The sequence below is a fragment of the Lactuca saligna genome, chromosome 4 (genome assembly GCF_052625555.1).
Source record: "Lactuca saligna cultivar CGN05327 chromosome 4, ASM5262555v1, whole genome shotgun sequence".
Lineage (NCBI taxonomy): Eukaryota > Viridiplantae > Streptophyta > Magnoliopsida > Asterales > Asteraceae > Lactuca > Lactuca saligna.
In genome coordinates, this window is record NC_136420.1 from 432995 (window position 1) to 452333 (window position 19339).

Consider the following 19339-nt stretch of genomic DNA (forward strand, 5'->3'; position numbering starts at 1 on the left):
AAAAAGGAGATAAGGTACGTTGATTTCACGGACAAGGGGTATTCTGAATTCATTGCTCACCTGGAGTTGATTACTAGAAGGATGTGCAAAGATGTATACTATTGTCCAGACAGCCAAACATTGTGTCAAGGATTGGCCACATTGCAAAATGATTGTGATTATAATAAATTTCTTGAGTATCTTCATGAGAAAAAGAAAGTAACTGTGTATGTGGACCATATGCATGAACCCCTTTTTGACTGGATTGAAATAGAAGAGCTTAAAGTTGAAGATGATACCAACTCCAACGAAGATGAAGATGATGTGATAGATAAAGAGGGTTGGGAACACGAGGTGGATGATGAGGAGTTTTCTATGAAAAGGGAAAGAGCAAGTATTCAAAATAAAGACAGGTTTTAAAAAAACGTTTCCTAAATGATGAAGAGGAAGAAGATCCTAATGTTGAGCAACTACCTTCTGTATATGATATGGGCATATTTAGTTATAAACTTCATGCGTTATCTTAATATTTTATGTTGTTTTTGTCTCATTTAATGTACAAAAGGTGCTTAATTAGTTTATAATTTCATTTTTCAGCAACAATGACATGCTCGGGTGGAAAAGGAAATGGAACTAGCGATTGGAAGATTGGATCTTGGATTTTGAAGAAAGAAGGATGTTGCTGGACAGCTTGACCCCTCGTTAGTGTTTTGGCCATATCTCATGAACTGTAACTCCGATTGACAAGATTCAAAATGTTCTGAAAACTATACACAATTTCGGACGACTTTCATGTTTTGAGAAAATGATGATTCCAAATAGACTCGATGAGTATGCCATAAACTCGACGAGTTACGTCGAATTTTTGCAATTCTGGACACGCTGACTTGCTGTACACGGGTTTTAAGTGACAGACTCGCTAAGTAGGTCACTGGATGTGGCAACCCTATATTTTCCAAAAGCATTGTAACGCTCAAAAGTCAAATACAACTAAATTAACCTTGAAAATAAAGTATTCAAATATCTAAGTTGGGATGCATCAAATACTAATTAACGTGTCAAGGTTTCCGAAAACATAAAGAACGCTCAAAACCGGGTTATATTGAAGAAATTATAACCACTCGTATATTTACGACACGCCGTTAAAACATTATTTGACGTAAAAAGTAAAATCTCAATAATGTGCATTTTAGCCTTAAGTATCTAAACATAAATCGTAGATCTCATTAAAAGGTGAGCGTGCATAAAAAGATCGCCCAAATTGGACCTCGTATGAAGAAGTTACGAATTTTCGAAGTTTCGTAACAGTAGTAGAGGGCTAAAAACTCGAATTTAAGATCGAGTGTAAATTAGCTAATGCAATCTAAATGAAAGTTGTAGAGCATAATCTCACCTACGAGTGGATATAAAGAACACGAAAAACGGAGCTCGTACGCGAAAGTTACGGAATTTAGAAGAGGACAGGACGGATTACGCCCCGCGTTCTCTGGGAGTACGCCCCGCGTACCAAACCCAGAGTCGAGTCCCATCGGCCTGCCCAAGCTACGCTTAGCTAGCCAGGAGTCGTAAGCCATGACGCATTGTTACGCCCCGCGTAACCGAAGTACGCCCCGCGTACGTCGGAGGTACGCGCCGCGTACGAGGGTTTCCATCCCTATAAATAAAAGGCATAAGCTCGAGTTTTTGCACACAAATCACAATCCCTCAGTCATTCTCTCATACTTCTAAGCTCCAGAGACCCTCCCCTCGCCTCGGTTTCTGCACTCGAGCCCCCGACGAAAGATTTACGTTGCAGAGATCCCCGAAGAGCCCGACGACGCAACTATCCGCGATCGAAGTTCTACTTAACTCTAGTCCCTCTCTTCAAACTTAACAAGTGAGTTCATAGCCCTACTTTTCAATTCTTTTTCATGTTTTAGGGGGGGAATACAAGTACATTACACGTTAAAGTATCGTTTTATAAACATAAATGAAATTTCTATCTTCGAATATCGATACAAACATCTTATGTATACAAGAGCGATTATGTCACTAAGTTATTTCTAGTAAATGGAACATACTATCTGAAAAACTATAATGGGTATAGTTAACAAGTCAGTCCTACATTTTACATATACATCTTGAAAAACAAAACACTTTCAAAAGAAGTAAGGTCATTTCATTGTAAATCTACTTATACTAGGCAATGTGAGATATTCAAACTTCAACGTACATTTTTGTATGCATTTCAAGTCCTGTATTATATACCATAATCTCTTGGAGGGAGAGCATGATACTTGTGTATAGATCTATACGGGATTGACAATCCCGCACCTAAACTACTAGCTATAGTTAGACCGGCAGGTCTGGGGTGACAAATGTCATAACACTGCAACACCTAAAGAATGTTGTTACAGGCCGTCAGTGTCAATAGTATGGTTATAAAACTCACATAAAAAGTATAAAACAAGATTGATTTACGAGATTCATATGTGCATTGCAGTTTTCTACATTATTTTTCATACAAAGTTGTTTTTATCATTTGAGTATAAAAGATACTCACACATTCCAACTTTGGAAACTTTTGAATCATCTTACAAGAAAATATTGGACTTTCTAAAAACCTCGTTTACCAATTTACTACCAAAACGGATATACTTTTCAACTCGAAACACTCATGAACTCACCAACTTAATTGTTGACACTTTTCAAAACCACTTGTATTTCTCAGGGAATCAGTGATACAGGTAACTACCAGCTTTTGGGAGAAGGAACACAAAGGATGTTTTTATTATTGAACATTTATCATCATATTGTAATATTCTTTTGATAACATGTATAACGCAACAATATACGTTTTCATTTTATATATATGATGGTTGTGTTACTTTCTTTACAATATTCAATTGTTGTGATACTACGTGAAGTCATCCACCCCCGAATGTTTCCGCCATTCTGGTTTGGGGGTGTGACACTGGACTTGACGAGTCACCTCTGTTTTTTGAATATCTATATAAAGGGACTTTCAAATCGATACTCTGGCATAGAGAGAAACCCTTGGGGGTAAAGCCACGATTAGAAGACCTGTTAAGGTGTTGGAAGCCAGAGAATCAACCCTAGATCCAATTTTGAGAAGAATCAAGGCAAATTCAAGTCCATTCTTCCTTATTCTTTAATTTGAACTATGTTTGAGTTGTTTGATTTTGTTTTTGATCTTATTTTTACTGTAATCATGAGTTAAAACTATTATCTTCTATTTAGGATAGATGATTTTATGATTATGGTATATTTTATGGTTAGGATTAATTTTATTTGGTAATATTGTTTTGTTAAGCTTGTTAAAGAACCTTATATGTTAACAATAACTATTTTCTGTTAATAAATTAGTAATTAAGTTGTATGAACATCACTTAATTGCTAATCTCATATCATTTATGTGAACACATAGTTATATGCCTAGGAATAACGAACGTGAAACTAGGGTTAACTAGAAAATGGGTAAGTTAATGTGTGAGCTTGTGTGACGAACCATCAACAAGGAGTTAATTGAATTAGCATATTTGATTTATTACAAGTCTTACTTAACCTGAATCAATAAACTAGTAAATCTATTAGTTTAATCACTTGATCACTGCTTGAATTGATACGTTTTCTAAGGATTAGTAATAGCGAACGTGAACCTAATCACACTTATCGGTAGCCAATGCCAATTAATCCATTGTACTTGTCATAAAATCAACCATAGGAATAAATGATTCGAACCTAAACAGAAGTCTCCTTAATTATTGAATTTAGTTGATTTTTATTTGCTTAGCTCTTAGTTTCTTAGTTTAAGTTTTAGTTAATTGTGTAAGTTTCTAGTCTAGCAAAACTAGAGAAAACCCCCTTTCTAGTACTTGTTTTATGTAGATAATATTGGCATCTATTTTAATTGTTTACCGTTCCCTGTGTTCGATACCCTACTTACCTGAACTAAACTGCTAATCGATAGGTACACTGCCTTTCGTGTGTTTGTCTTTGTGTTTAAGTTAGTAGGATTAAAACTAGTTCGTTTCACACACATCAGTATACCCTGTGCACAATTCTGAGCAACAATGGGATCAAATGGCTCCTGTGTTAGGTATGAAATTCACCAATCCTGGTGAACTCAAACATTGTCTTACCAACTATGCTCTTAAGGATGGTTATGATTTGTGGTATGAAAAGAATGATAAAAACAGACTTCTATTGAAGTGTTGCAAAGGTAAAGAACCTACATGTCCTTTTAGCTTATGGGATTCTTGGATGCGAGAGGAAAGGACTTTTTAGATTAAGTCACTAAAATCAACTCGTAACTATGGTAGAGTTTTTAAAATAGGCTTAGTGACTTGCAAGTGGATATGGAAACAATATTTCAATGTACTTCTGGATAACCCCAAGCTTAGTGTGAGGAAGATGAAAGCTCAAATTCTCATACACATACAACATCATAGTTAGCATTGGACAATGTATAAATGCAAAAAGGTTTGCATTATCTGAGACAGAAGGCACTCTGAAAGAGCATTATAGTAGGTTGTGGGATTTAACTATATGCCCAACCATTAGGAAGAAAATAGCATATTTGAAGGACAAACAAAGGTAGGAATGTTTGTATTTACTTGTTATTTAGCATAAATATACATTTGTTCATGAGTTCTTACCTGTTTAATGTTTATGTACAGATTTTAGGCAGTGTACCCTTGTGGGTATCAACAATTTAAGGTGGTATTATGTAATTTTAGGTATGAAATTGACCTTATCAGAAGGACTTGTGGATGAAGGAGATGGTGGTTGACTGGTATACCTTGTGTACATGGAGTGGCTGCAATTTCATCCATCAAATTGAACTCAGAGGACTATGTAGCTAGTTGTTAAAGTAAGGCAACTTATCTCAAATGCTATAAATATATTATTCATCCTTTGAATGATAGCTCGTTGTAGACACAAAGTGACTACATGAAGCCTTAACCCCCACAGAGTAAAAGTTTACCTGGTAGGTCATATACTAAGAGGAGAAAAAATGCAATAGAAAGGCAAATATCAAGCACACACACAATATCAAGAGTAAAACAGGTGAAAAACTATTCAATCTGCTATGTTAGTGGGCATAAAAAAAGGGTGCCCAACAAAAAAATTCCAGCAACAGGTGATCCGGTTCCTGGATCTTCAACTCCAACTCCAATTCTAACTCCAACTCCAGCTCTAATTCTAATTCCAGCTCCAATTCTAACTCCAAGATCCAATCCAATTCCAGCTCCAGCTCTAATTCCAACTCTAAGACCCACTTCAACAAATTTGAATCCAAATCCAGGATCCACTTGTTCAACTCCACATCCAATTCAAATGTCCACTTCTGCAACTCCAAGTCGAAGGTCCACTTTTGCAACTCCACATCCAACTCCAAGACCCACTCCTACAACTCCACAACAAAGGCAAAGATCTACTTTTACAAGACCAGTTTGAAGTAAACTTCAAGTGAGGAAGAGGAAAGCTTCAGAAAGAATCATCAAGCAGTGCCTGAGGAAAAAAAGTGGTGCCCAAGGATGGTAGTGGTTATAGCTCAAGGAAACATGTAGATTTAGGTGGATTGCAGGTTTTATGTTGAAATATTTTGTTTTCTTATGTATGCATGGGGGTGTAAGTGTTAGGTAAGCACGTGATGGTCGAATCTTTTGATATTAAATGTGATGTTGTATTGGACTAAGGAACAAAACTTTCCAACTTTTGATAGTGAATGGGAACACCTTTTTAAGGGTCTTTGTTTGTTGATAATATTACCCTTTAATATATTTTATGTTTAAATCTTTTAACTGCTTCTTGGTTGTTGAATCATACACTTTTCAGATGTATTTTGACTTCAATTTGGTTGTTCATATTAAAATTGTATTTGCACTACACTAACATACCAAAAGCTTCTTCTTTCAACACGTTGCATTCATACATCTTCTGCCTTCAATGCTGAATCATACACTTTTTAAGGGTGTTTGTATTACAATGACAAATTTCATTACCAAAAGCTTCATTCACATTCAAACATACAACTTCATTACATTATGGGTACCCTTATAATAAAAAAAAACAAAATTATGGATACCCTTACAATCAAAAAACAAAATTATAGGTACCCTTATATTCAAAAGATGTCTACTGCATCACAATTCCATTCAAAATAACTTAACAAAGAACAAGAAAAACAAGGCAATCAATGCTACTTTATGGTGATGCATCTTCTTCTTCATTTCATTCAACTCATGCCTAAGACCCAAAACCTCCTCTATGACTGGAACTTTAGCAACCCATTCCTAAAATCCACATCCTCTCCCTACTCTCTATAAAAAATGAAAAAAAAAAAAACAACACTTTAGGATAAATGCCATAACTTACATATTTATAACAGAGATTTAAAGAGAAAAACTCCAATCTCTAATATTGGCCATTACCAACGAATTAGGGCATGTTCTGAATCTTTTTCCCGGATTTTATGATGTAGTGGAGACTCTAATCCGAGTCGGGAGCCTACAGTAGCACATGATTCGGTTGTTTGAGGTGGAGGAAAAGGAGGATTGTGACATATTCTTCTCTTCTTCTTCAACTATTCAATTTAGGGCATAAGAAATATTGGACCTTATGCAAATCCTAGGGTTACAAGCATGCCACTGGATACGTAAGATGCCAACTAAGCTAAACATGAAGAAACCGGAAAAAATGACTATTTCTAAACGGTTATAACAACTTTACTGGTGTGATAAGTACAAAAAATACGTTAGGGACCTAATATGGACAAATGGGAAACCTTATTACCCTCCTAAGTCATTAACCCAATTTTTGAGGCCCAAGGTCTTTCATTTCAAACTCCCGAGACAAGTAACTTTGTAGATTTGCTTGTTTATCCAGATCACCACCAATACCCACCATGTCATCAATATACACAATGAGAGCGGTGATTTTATTTTTTTTTCGTTTTAGAAACAACGTGTGATCCGCATTACTTTGACTGTATCCAAAACTTTTCATAGCCTTGGTAGATCTTCCAAACCATGCTGTGGGAGATTGTTTAAGGCCATACAAAGATTTCTTTAATTTGCACACCTAATTCTTCTAGCTCTCAGTCACAATGCACCTTAGTGGAGGATCCATATATACTTCTTCACACAAATCTCCATGCAAAAAAGCGTTCTTAAAATCAAATTGTCGTAGTAGGCAATCAAGATTTTCTGCCAAAGATAACAAGACCCAAACAGTGTTTATTTTGGCAACTAGTGCAGCTATCTCTTTGTAAACGATTTTGTGAGTTTGAGGGTTGCCATTTGCTACCAATCCGACTTTATATCTTTAAATACTTCCATCGGCCTTGTACTTCACAATATAGATCCATCAACATCCAATGGTCCTTTTTCTTAGTGGTAGTTCTATAAGATCCCATGTAGCATTCTTTTGTAATGAGCGCATTTCTTCATTCATGGCTTCTTTCCATTTTGATTTAGTCAAAGCTTCCTACACATTGTTAGGACTACAACAAATAATTGGCTTACAAAGGCCTTGTTTGTGTCAGGTAGATTATGAAGAGATACAAAATTGCTCATGGGATACCTAACTTTGGAAGATAGATCAGGTTCATATGTCAATTTAGGTATACCTCTGTTATAGCGAGGAGGAAGTTGCCTTCTTGCTAGTGGAGATTCAAAAATCTGTTCTTCAACGACTGGAGCCTCCTCATCATCTTCATTATAAAACTAGAAGTCTTCTTCTTCTCCATCTTCTAGTGGAATTTCATTATCAACTACCTCTTCACCATTTGTTTGTATTTCACCGTTTCCACCATTTTCCACCTGAGATTCATCTATGGTGACATCAAGAGTCTCATTAATACAATCAAGAGTCTGAATTTCATCGAAATTTTCCCCCTAAGATTCAGAATCATGAAGAAAAAACATTTTATCTTCATGAAAGACAACATCCATGGTAACATACATGTGTTTTGTTGGTGGATGATAGCATCAGTACCCCTTTTTATTGCTATCATATCCAACAAAAACACATCTTAAAGCACGTAGATTTAGTTTGGTTCGTTGGTGTTTATAGAGATGTACAAATGTAACACATCCGAAAACACGAGGGGACAATTCAAGATTAGTTGGAGCAACAACCGAAGTCGTTAGAGCTTGATGAGGAGTTTGAAAATTAATAGAGCTTGACGACACACAGTTTACGAGGTAGGTAGTTGTGGTTAGAGATGAGCAAAGGAACCAACTTGGATGGAACCGGCCCGGGAACTAATGTCGGCCGAAATTAAGAACTGAACTGGACCGTCGGTTCTACCGGTTATTGCCGTGTCTTCAATGTTGGAACTGGTCATCAAGAAATAGCAACATACGGTTCCGGTTTTTGTTGGTTCTAACAGTTTATGCGAGTTCTACCGTGTCCGGTTCTACCGGTTCCGATTCCAAAAATCCGCAAGAATATCGTCCTGGTCCCAGCCCGACCAGTTCCATCGGGTTCCAGTTCAGGTACTGGTTCCGGACGGTTCCACGGTCCAAATGCTCATCCCTAGTTGTGGTAGCAGCTTTACCGTAATATGATATTGGCATATGAGTTGTAATCAGCAATGCTCGCATAACTTCAAGAAGATGTTTGTTTTTTCTTTCTACCGTTCCATTTTGTTGGGGGGGGGGGGGGGGGGGGTGGGTAATTTGAGCATGTACTAAAGTGAACTACTCTATGCTCCTCTAAGTATCGTTGAAGATTAGCATTTTTATACTCTCCACCGTTGTTACTATGGAGAATACGTATTTTTACACCATATTAAGTTTCAGCCATTTTATAAAACTTTTGGAATAACATATTCACTTGATCTTTTGATTTCATGGGGCACAACCACGTCATTCTGCTATAGTCATCGATAAAGGTGATAAACCATCGAGCTCCACCCATTGTTGGGACCTTGGAAGGACCCCAAGCATCAGAGTGTATAGTCATGAATGGAAGCGTGCTTTTTCTTAAAGTTAAACGATAAGATGCATGATGACTTTTAGCCAATTCAAAGACTTCACAATGAAACTTTGAAACATCAAGTTAATAAATAAAGTTAGGAATAATCGTTTTAGGCTATGTTTGGCGTACTAGCTGAAAAGTTAGTTGTTAAATAAAAAGCTAGCCGGTAGCTGAAATGCTAGCTGATAAAAAAATAACGTTTGGTAAAACTAGCTGAAAAGCTAGCTGAAATATATAAAATTACATAAAAGGACATGTAAGAATATGTGGTTCTATAATTAATTAAGGGATGTATTTGGAAAATTTTAAAAAAGCTCCTAAAAAGCTAGTCTAAGTAGCTTTTCAAAAAGCTAGCTTATAAGCTAGCTAATAAGCTACTTTTTGGCTTACCAAACACGACAACATAAAAAAACTCAAAAAATAAGCTAGTTTATCAGCTAGTTGTGACGCGCTAAACATAGCCTTAGATCAATAAAAGATGTATGACCAAATCTATTATGATACAACCAAATATCTAATTCCCTCTTATTCCATTTATGCCCTTCTACGACTAATGCTTTCATTGCTCCTTTTGAAATCCTTGGCTCCAACTCCAAATAATAAAGCTTTCCTCTCCTAACATCATAGCCAATTGTCTTCTTAGTTGGGATGTCCTTAAACACACAACAATCAGGCCAGAAAATTACAACACAATTCAAGTTAGTTATAATTTGAGACACTGATAAAGGATTATAATCTAGAGATGGAACAACTAAAACTGAGTTCAAGTTCAATTTTTTAGTGAGGCTTGAGGTACACTTGCCCATTACTGGAGTTGGGGTACCATTTGCGGTTGTAACAAATTTTTGTGATATATATGTAAGAGATGATGTATTTTTAGCATCAAATGTCATATGATCAGTTGCACCTGATTCAATTATACATTCACTATTATAACCATGTATAGTGGAATCTAAAGACATACCATTATGGAATTCGACATTGAGAGCAGTAGCACCAGTATGATTATTCTCAACAACTCCTGCCATGGATATTTTCTTGAAGTTCTTCTTCTTAGGTTCACGATTGTGCTCCCACCAATCCGGATATCCAATGATTTCGAAACAACCTGTTTTGGTGTGACTAGTTTTGTTGCACTGAGTACAATTAAGTGAACTTTTGTCAACATGGTTTGTTTTTTGAGGTTATTTGGCTATCATCACAGAAGCGTCAAGGTTATCAGATTCGTTAACAAGGGTTGCATGGCGTGTGGCTTCTCTACTAATGAGTGAATAACATTCCTTTAATTATGAAATAGGATCTTTTTGGAGTATCTCGCCTCTAATCTGTTCAAACACAATATCTAGACCCGCAAGGAAAATATGCACTCGTAGGTGATCAATTGCCTTGCAATAAGCTTTAACATCATCTGTGTCTTTCATGGCCACTTTATCACGATGGTCTAATTCAATGAAAATTGCAATTAATTTGCCATAATACTCAAAAAACAATCTATCATTTTGTTTAGATGTAAAGGCTTTTTGATTCAATGTAACACTTCCAATTCATCACTTCCCTCATAGAAGGTCTTTAATATTGCAGTCCATATCTCGTATGCAGTTGATAATCGTAAACACCTTTTCATGATCTCTGGTTTCATCGACATGAGTAGCCACCGCTTCACATTTTGGTTGTCAGCATACCATTTTTCGTATTTTTGATCGGTTTCTTCTGGTTGGTTTGTTTTTCCACGAATATCGGAAAATTTCTCTCTTTTCGCGATATGCATCTCCATTAGTTGAGACCAGACATCATAGTTTGATTCGGTGAGTATGATGTCGACATTAAACACCCCCTCTGAATGGATGATGATCGGTGATTTGGTTGACGAAGACCTAATATTCTCTTTATCGGACATCGTTTAGAGGTTTGAATGTGACAATTTGACGAGAGAAGTGTTTTTATGGGTTTGCAGATTTAAGAACATAAACCCGCTCTGATATCATATTGAAACATTGAAACGATCAATCTTTCTTATTAGCGGATTAAAGAAATAATACAATATTTATAGGAAAAGAAAAAACAATTAACAATTATCCGTATGAATCAGGATACATATCCATCACATCTATTCCTAATATATATATATATATATATATATATATATATATATATATATATATATATATATATATATATATATATATATATATATATATATATATATATATATCCACTCTTTTAACAATAAATCTCAAGACTACTCTCTCCAATCCCTAACATTAAAAATGAGGGGGTTTTTTGGGATTTCACGGTGTGTTACTGCAGTAGGGGGGGGTAAGAAATATGATGGTGACTAGAACGAATGGTGATGATAGCGTTGTAGAAGGTCGCGAGGTTGCTATAGGTGAACGAAAAAGGGGAGAAATGATGGAAACAAATGGATTCTTTGATAGAGTCGGTGATATGTACCACTATTTTCAATTCCTTCCCAGATCCTAATACACCAAGGCTTCTTTGGTAAGAATAGATGAGATTTCAATATTTATGGGTTCTGATTTTGATTGTGCGTGATGTACCTGCTATTTTCTATACCGTTTGCTTCTTCCTTTAACCCAAACTCGAAATAGCCTATATATATTTTTTCAGTTTCCCTTCCCTTATAATGGTCTGATTATCGTGTACACATTTGGCTATTTTCTTGGATGGATACTGACAGTAAGTATCATATTGTATATGCCACCATCCATCTATACCATACTTAACTCAGGTTTATATACTGTGACTACCTCATTGCTAGGTCTGTTAAAAAATCAAACTAAATCAAACTATTAAAGGATTTCAATAGAAGTTTTATGAAGAACAAATGGATTTCTACATCTTTTAAAATTATTAAAGGCCTCTGTCATCCATCAATCGATGGTGTATATGCATGTTTTGCGCAATCAATTTTCTATCTTTAAAATTCAATTGTACGAAAGCCTCTGTCATTCACACGTCTAATTGAGGGGAGATTTCATATATACTCAAGTTTTTTAAATTTCGTGAACCATATAAAGATTCGGGGTTTCAAATGCTCATGTTAAACAATAAAGTCATGAAAAAGTTGATAGTTGTTTAAGATGGATGATGATGAAGGATATGAGAGTAAACCAATAATCAACTTGTTGATCAAAAATTAAACCATACTAATTTGGGAATCAACGATCACGATCACGAGAAATGACATGTCATTGTTGGTTAATGTTGAGGGTTTTATGAACATTGATTAGGTCATAAATGTTCTTTATCTACCAACTATGTATCTGTTAAATAATAATTTCATTGGATTAAATGCAATAAATAGCAATGTTCTTTAAAAAGTGCCTATTATAGCAATATTCTTGTTAGTGTTAGTCATAATAACAACCTATAATCGAGATCTTTTTAATTGTGTAATTTATTTAAAATAATATATGATTTTTTTATAACTACACAGCCAAGGTTCCACTGAACAACACAATTTTCTGTTTAGACTATAAAAAGAGACGACTATGTTGAAGATTAGAATTTGAACCAGATAAATTTTGCGAACATGCATCAACTCTATCGATATGCTTTAATGATGATTAACTGGAGGAATTGCAAACGTTTTCGGTCAAAATAAGATAGAAAAGAGATGGTCGGTAATTGAGATGAAACCTCTCTCGGTCGGTCATATTTTCAAATTTTTATAAAAAAAAAAAATCTTATGTGGCTTTCAGTTTATAAAAGTTGTTTTATTTTACCATACAATTTATTTCATTTGATTTTTTGCCTGAATTTTGTATAAGGTGAAATATAATGATGAACAAGAGAGAAGGTGTCTGTTTTGTTGATTGGCCTGATCATAGATCCCTGCAAATGTTATTACCAGGTTTGGATTTTCAGTTATGTGACATATTCCTTGCTTCTTAACTTCATTTATATGGTGTTTGCTTTTTTGATTAGTTGTTTTGTTCCTCTTGAAGTATAGGAGTGTGCTTGGTGTTGGCTTTCCGATGAAGCAGTAAATCTAGTATTTCTAGATAAATTATGCCATCTTCAAGCAAGGAAACCATAATATGTCTACAAAGTCAACTTTGGCTTGGTTGAACATCAATCTTCGGCAAGAATCGAGGAAAAAAAGTGAACATCTTTGCAAAAATTACAATTTAACCATATATAGAAACATAAATAAAGTTTAGTAATTTATTTGTGGTCTCTTATAACATGACAATAATAAGTTGTAATACCTTGTTTGTGCTTAAGAAGTTATAACATCTAATTATGGTCGTTTGCTTGTTTGCCTTCAATCGATATGTATTGAACTGATTTATAATATCTAAATATTTATAACAATACTTATTTAAATTGGCTTAAAAAAAATTATGGTCCTGGACCTTGTCATCAAAAGAAAAACAGAAAAATGGGTTCTTGTTTGTCGCTTTTTGCAATGTGATGCCTAAAACAAAAATGGGGATAACTAAAAAAAAAATCAATGCAATTTCGTGGCTAATAATTACTTTCATGATGATCTGCTACTCTATTTCATTATAGGTTGCAGTGGGACAAGCCTTGCAGGTTCCAGCGTCCGCTGGATAGTTTCTGGTCTATGCTCCTTGGCAACCAAACATTCATTTTCCGCTGATAAAGATAAGGGTTAGGTGAGAACCTATTTGAATGGTATCTCATTTCTCATTGTTTGTAGATTGGTAACTTACTTATTCTCATATATGTTTATGTTTAGCTTCAACTGTTACCTTTTTTCTGAGTAATGTATTATTTCTTTGCAACATTTTCATTTTAGGGGTAAAAGATGCAATATGAAATATTTTACCCGTTAACTGGTTGCTTGGTTGGATAAATTGTGTAAATTGCATAAAGTGACAACCATTTACTGGTTACAATACCATGTATGTTCCAAACATTGGTTAACGTCAAAATATGGGCGACTTATTTTCTGGGCTAATTAAACTTTTTGGATTGCAAATTTAGGTAGATTTCATGGATGATGCTACTTAATGTTCATTTTCGGAGTGTTGCCACTCTCTTGTGACTGAACATACTGCGAAGAACTCCAATAAAAGTTCCAACAAGTGTGCTAATTTTTTCTCCTTTTTAATGATTTCACACAAATTTTACCTCGGTGTTAATTGATTGCAATGGTACACCAGAAATTCTAATTGTAAGGGTGCAAACATCAATAGGAATGAGAAAGAAATTCTGATTAAATACAAGAAATAACAATGTACTTTCAGTTATTCGTGTGTTGTAGTATCTTTCTGTTAAGGCATGTACTTTCAATTTTCCTTACTAAGCCATTGTATTATGAGAACTCATTCCTTAATAAGCATTGTATTTTCAGTTATTTTCTTATTAAGCCATTGTATTATGAGAACTCAACCTGGTCATAGCATTGTACTATCAACTTTTCCATGCTCTTTGGTCATGCTTAAACTTCGATTTAACTGTACCTTGGGTCGTGCTTAGCACGGACCTCAAGACGTACCTAGTATATAATATAAAAGGAGGATGCGGTATGGTCTTATTAAAGGAAGAAAAAGTATACACGGCACCACAAGTTACCATGTACCAATACAAGTTGAATTATGCAGACTTAAAAAATAATAATAATGACAGGCAATCAGGCAAAGCAACATCAAGAAGCACTATCATCATCATCATCTTGTTGTTCCATTCTTGACCTATATCTACGACCTGGCTTCTTGCTACAAACATGCGACTCCTCTTCCTCTTCCTGCATCTCTTGGCTAATTGCTTCACCTTCACCTTGTTCTTGTTGTTGTTGTTGTACCTCTAATTCTAAAGCAGCAATGGCAATAATGCCTTTGGCTGTAGATGATCTCTTGGCCTTAGCCTGCTCCTCACGAACACGGACATGGTTAAATGCTGCTGCTGCTTCACCAATACCAATACCATCATCATCGCCTCTCTTTTTCTTTTTCCTTGGAATAAAAACTACCGAGCTACTAGTACTACTACTGGTAGTAGGCAATGATTCCTCCACTCCAACATGCTTTGATTCCATGATATCCAAATAAGCTTCACGATTAGACCCCTCCTCATCAAAATCATAGCGTGTATACTTTGAAGGATTCACAACATAATCTGGAACATTCCCAGGCGAAGCAAAACCCTGGACCTGGACCTGGACCTGGATGCCATTTCTTAATCCATCGGCCTTGTTACAACTCGGGTCAAACCTCACACGTTTTGCTGTTGGCTTCAACGCCTCATCATTATTTTTCCTTTTCAGTATCGACTTGATTCTCATACCATAACCACCCTCCCACTCCCCGGATGCTGCAGGGACACAAGCTTCTACTTCTTCTGCATTTAACATCGGTTCATCTTCTTCTTTCAACCTGGTTTTTGCAGCATCATGATTTGCATGGACCAAGCTTGGTAGAACATTGTGTGAATTCAAATAAGGCCCATGATCAGTAACATCCTTCATATATACACGCTCACACTCATCACCATTCTCCCTTCCTTCCGCCATCTTATCATATGCATCTTCCTCTTCCTATAATCAATAATCACTCACTGCATTAGATTGCAACCATACAAAAACACATCAAACACCTAATCATATAAACTATGAATAAGACACCACATAACATGGACCATGCTCATGTTCCCCTGCCCTGCCTGTGCCTGTGCCTGTATAGAGTATTTAGTAAAAGTTATTCATTTTTAGCTTAATAAAAAACTTGTCAAAATCCGAAATGAGATTACATGTTTTCTAGTCAATTTTAGAAATAAATTTGTAAATTGTAACTTAAACCGAATCCCTCAGCTTTATAAGAAAATTTTGTGCCGTCGAAAATTACATAAATAAGAATGGGCTGCCTACATTGCAATTCTTCATTTCATTCCATATTGAGAAAGAAAAACACCACAGGCTAAGGGATAAAAATCAACAAAACAAAAGGAATCGCATTCCATCCTATTAAACAAAACAAACAAGTGAAATAGACCTTCTTATGGTTTACATGGATGAGATTGACTTAATGATTTGTAATAAATGAGTAAATAGAGGGGATTTTCCTTTACAAGGCATTTCTCAAGAATTTTTTATAAGTGAAATCATAAATTGGCTGAATCCAGGAATTAAAGCAGAACTGAGATTATTATCTCCCCCGATGGATGCTATGGACATTGCAAGTAGAATTGAAGAAAAAAAAAACCTTCAAGTCCATATTAAGTCATTGCAAAGGCAAACGCATCCAGGTGGAACTGGGAAGATTGTCAGTCAGGGAACAAAGTCCTAAAGATGTCTCTATAAATATTGGCAAAAATTATGAGAATTTTTTTCAAATGATCAAAGGGTTTAGCACCTACAGAAGGATATGAGCATTTCTGTGCGTTTGAAGAGGTATTCAATAACTGTCAAAAGGAATGTGCAAGTTGGGTCGAGGGAGTTTTCCAATTTCAGCACAGGTCTCAGAGCGGGTTTAAAAATTAAAAAAAAAAAAAAAAAAAAAAAAAATGATGGTTGCAACCGGGTCGGGTCGAGTGAAATACATGTCAGGAAAGTACAACTTAACAAATCCAAAATTGTATATCAACTGCAAAAGTGCTTCAACTTCCGGTGGGATGGGATTACGATTGATTACCTTTGATAGGGGATGGAAACACACATCGTTTTTTCAAAATTTCACCTCGAGGACAAGGTGATTTTTTGAGGGTGGGTATTGTTATACTTCTCCCTTACGATTCACATAGACCAGGTTGACTAGAACATAAGCTGCTTCAAGTGTTTAGTGACCGTCGGGTGTGTAAACAAAGTAGAAACAAAGAATCATCCAATCACCACACGTTAGAATGGTAATGACGCTTAAATATTTTAAGCTTCCACAAACAGGTGTTGACAGATTTCTCCTGAAGCTAAATATTCTAACATATTAATTTTGGATAGCTAAGCAACGTGATATCATAGATAAAGGATGTGTTCTCTACTGAGCGAATAGAAAAAATCGTATATATTGAAATGCAGGTGTACCTCTTTATCAAGAGTAGAATCCAATCCTATTGAAGATCGAATGTCCCATTCATCTCCATCGTTTTCGGTCTCAACGGCATCATCGCTTCCGACATCTTCATCGTCCTCGTCGAGGCTTTTCCTGCGATTACTTCGGCCGTTAAACAAATTATCGAAAGAAGAAGAGACAAGGGTTTCATCATCATCGTCTTTATTGTCGGCTTTATGACGGTTCCACACTCGCCTTTCAACCTGGGCGTCGGTGAGAGACCACGGCGTCGACGAAGAAGATGAAATAGACCCAAATACTTTATCCACCCGATCGTTGAAACTTTGATCCATTGATTTTGTTGGATTTGAAAAGCAAAGGCCCAAAGAGAGGTCAGGGGAGGGGGTGTTGTGTTACAAAGAAAGAGGGTTTGCAATTCGGTTCAACATGTACCTACCTCATCGATGGATACCCCTTTAAAGTATGAGAAATCAAATATTTGCCATGTTTGTGTTCTACTCATTACTGATTATTCAAAATAAATATTAAAATTACAAACTTAGTTATGTTTCATTTCATTTTCTTTTTAACTTGAAAAAAATATAAATTTAGTTATCAATGTACAACGAATGAGAAAGGAAACGGACAACAAGTTGCGCCGTTAAGTCTTTTTGTATAGTAAAACAAATTCTTTTGAAGCTTCACCGCATCCGGTGTAAAGAAACCAAACGTATTAAATGTAAATGATATGAACACGTGTTGGTTTTCCATACACGATTTCTCATGTTTGGCGACCTTGCATGTAGCAGCTTTTAATACAGTCTGTCCTGCCGTGAAACCCCCAGCCCTCAAGCCTACGAGAGGGGATACCCCTGTAAAGTCTACACATGCGTGTTTTCTTCCAATCTATCCAAAAATCAAAACGTCAGTCGGTCTAAGGGTTGACCTTCATTCTATCGGGTCAGTCAAGAAATTCACATGAGCCTCTTTCTTGGCAGATACCCCGACATGCTTAAATATGTAGACCAAAACATACCTAACCATATCGTGCCTGTATTTGAAACCTGGGAGTTCTTTGCAATGACCTTCATACCGGACATATCTTATCAGCTGAGAATATTGGAATCATGAGTCGATATTTGATGATGGTATGATACTCAACAGGAGACATATATTGACCAAACCCATCTATAATGATAGGTATAAGAAAATCTTGAGCATGTGGTGCACGTAAACACTGGAAAACTGCTTTCTGTCGAGCCGTCATGATGAAATGCATTTCCATATCTTGGAAATTTTACTTAAAAGGGCCATCGCCAGTGTCCTTTGGGATTTTAGGGGGGTGTTTAGTAGTAAAACTGCTAAGGTCAATGTCTGAAAGCTTGTTATGAAGAGAAGCTAAGGCATAAGCATAATCAGAATTCATACCATATATGTCGATAGCCCGTAAAATGTGGTCTTGCAATACCCAAAGGCAACGAAAGCATACAAGGTAACCTCTACTGCCGAGTATAAATCCAAACCACCAAACCTAATGGGTAGAGAAGAATTTTTCCATTGTATGTCACCAAAAAAGGGTTACCACAAACCACAGTGTCCTCAATCGTCCCGCGCAACCCATTGTTAATGAACAGCGCTGCCTCTTCCATGTGAACGGGTTGACACATCCTTAGCCCAAAGAAAAGTTTAGCAATACCCATACAAGACCGAAGTAGAAGGAGCTCGCTCTACGGGTCAAACAATTATGGAAGAAGACGCATCAAATTCACAGTGTTTTTTAACTCTCTTTTGGCTAAGCTGTTAATGAAACTAACATCTCTACTAACAGTTCCCCCGAGAAGTTTCACACCCAATGGCAGCCTCCTGATGCCAATTGGGAATAGCCCCTCACGCAGCTTCCTACCATCAAATGAGGGCTAAAAGAGCTTGGTTTTCTTGATATTCAACTGAAGGCCCAATTTTAGGCCAATAACCTTAATAATGTCTGACGCTTTGGTCACCTCCTCCGAATATCCAATAAGTGTGCCATCATCAAGGTACCATCCATATAGAAGAAGCTTGCAATTGCCTCTAATATTATGCAAGATCGGGTGCATACAGAAGGATATTTATATTGTGTTTGGTTGTGAAAAATATTTTTTTAGTTTTCTTGGAAAAGTTTCTAAAAATGGTTAGGAGTTTTCCTTTTCATTTTTCAACGGAAAACAAAATAAATAAAAAACATGTTTGGTTAAAAAAATTCGATTTTCATTTTCTGCTTAAAAAATTAAAAAAACATATTTGATTTTGTATTTTCTATCAGTTTTCATTTTGCTATTTTTTTGTTATTATAAATAAAGGAAGGAGTTTGGTAGATAGGGTATGATGGGCTTAAATGGGTTAGGTCATGGGTGGGAAAA

At 35.9% G+C, this 19339-nt stretch overlaps 1 protein-coding gene and 1 long non-coding RNA gene across 7 annotated transcripts; one reads left to right on the top strand and one right to left on the bottom strand.

Moving 5' to 3' along the window:
- The first annotated feature begins 11192 nt into the window (after nt 1-11192).
- On the top strand, nt 11193-14259 carry LOC145041005 (uncharacterized). Of its 4 annotated transcripts, XR_013679912.1 has the most exons (6): nt 11193-11466; nt 12759-12841; nt 12941-13092; nt 13504-13610; nt 13754-13859; nt 13942-14259. It is a non-coding gene; the product is annotated as an uncharacterized LOC145041005 (long non-coding RNA). The 4 variants fall into 4 exon arrangements; XR_013679913.1 differs by lacking the exon at nt 13754-13859 and having other exon boundaries at nt 12936-13092; XR_013679911.1 differs by lacking the exon at nt 13754-13859.
- Nucleotides 14260-14395: 136 nt separating this feature from the next.
- LOC145041004 (uncharacterized) lies at nt 14396-17411 on the bottom strand. 3 transcript variants are annotated; one of them, XM_078988890.1, is made up of 3 exons: nt 16973-17411; nt 15589-15630; nt 14396-15493 (listed from the first exon to the last, which is right to left on the bottom strand). In XM_078988890.1, exons 1-3 carry the CDS (start codon nt 17291-17293, stop codon nt 14606-14608), a joined length of 1251 nt encoding a protein of 416 aa, XP_078845016.1. In that variant the 5' UTR covers nt 17294-17411; the 3' UTR covers nt 14396-14605. The 3 variants fall into 3 exon arrangements, with proteins under 3 accessions (XP_078845016.1, XP_078845017.1, XP_078845018.1); XM_078988891.1 differs by having other exon boundaries at nt 15595-15630; nt 16973-17410; XM_078988892.1 differs by lacking the exon at nt 15589-15630 and having other exon boundaries at nt 16973-17407.
- Nucleotides 17412-19339: the final 1928 nt, after the last annotated feature.

What these genes read in the sequence shown, in the direction of transcription:
- LOC145041004 (XM_078988890.1), bottom strand. Translation starts at nt 17,293, where the DNA reads ATGGATCAAAGTTTCAACGATCGGGTGGATAAAGTATTTGGGTCTATT. An exon ending in ATTCTACTCTTGATAAAGAG is followed by an intron (nt 15,631 to 16,972) that starts GTACACCTGCAT and finishes TACTCTATACAG; the next exon opens with GCACAGGCACAGGCAGGGCA. An exon ending in GGAACATGAGCATGGTCCAT is followed by an intron (nt 15,494 to 15,588) that starts GTTATGTGGTGT and finishes TATTGATTATAG; the next exon opens with GAAGAGGAAGATGCATATGA.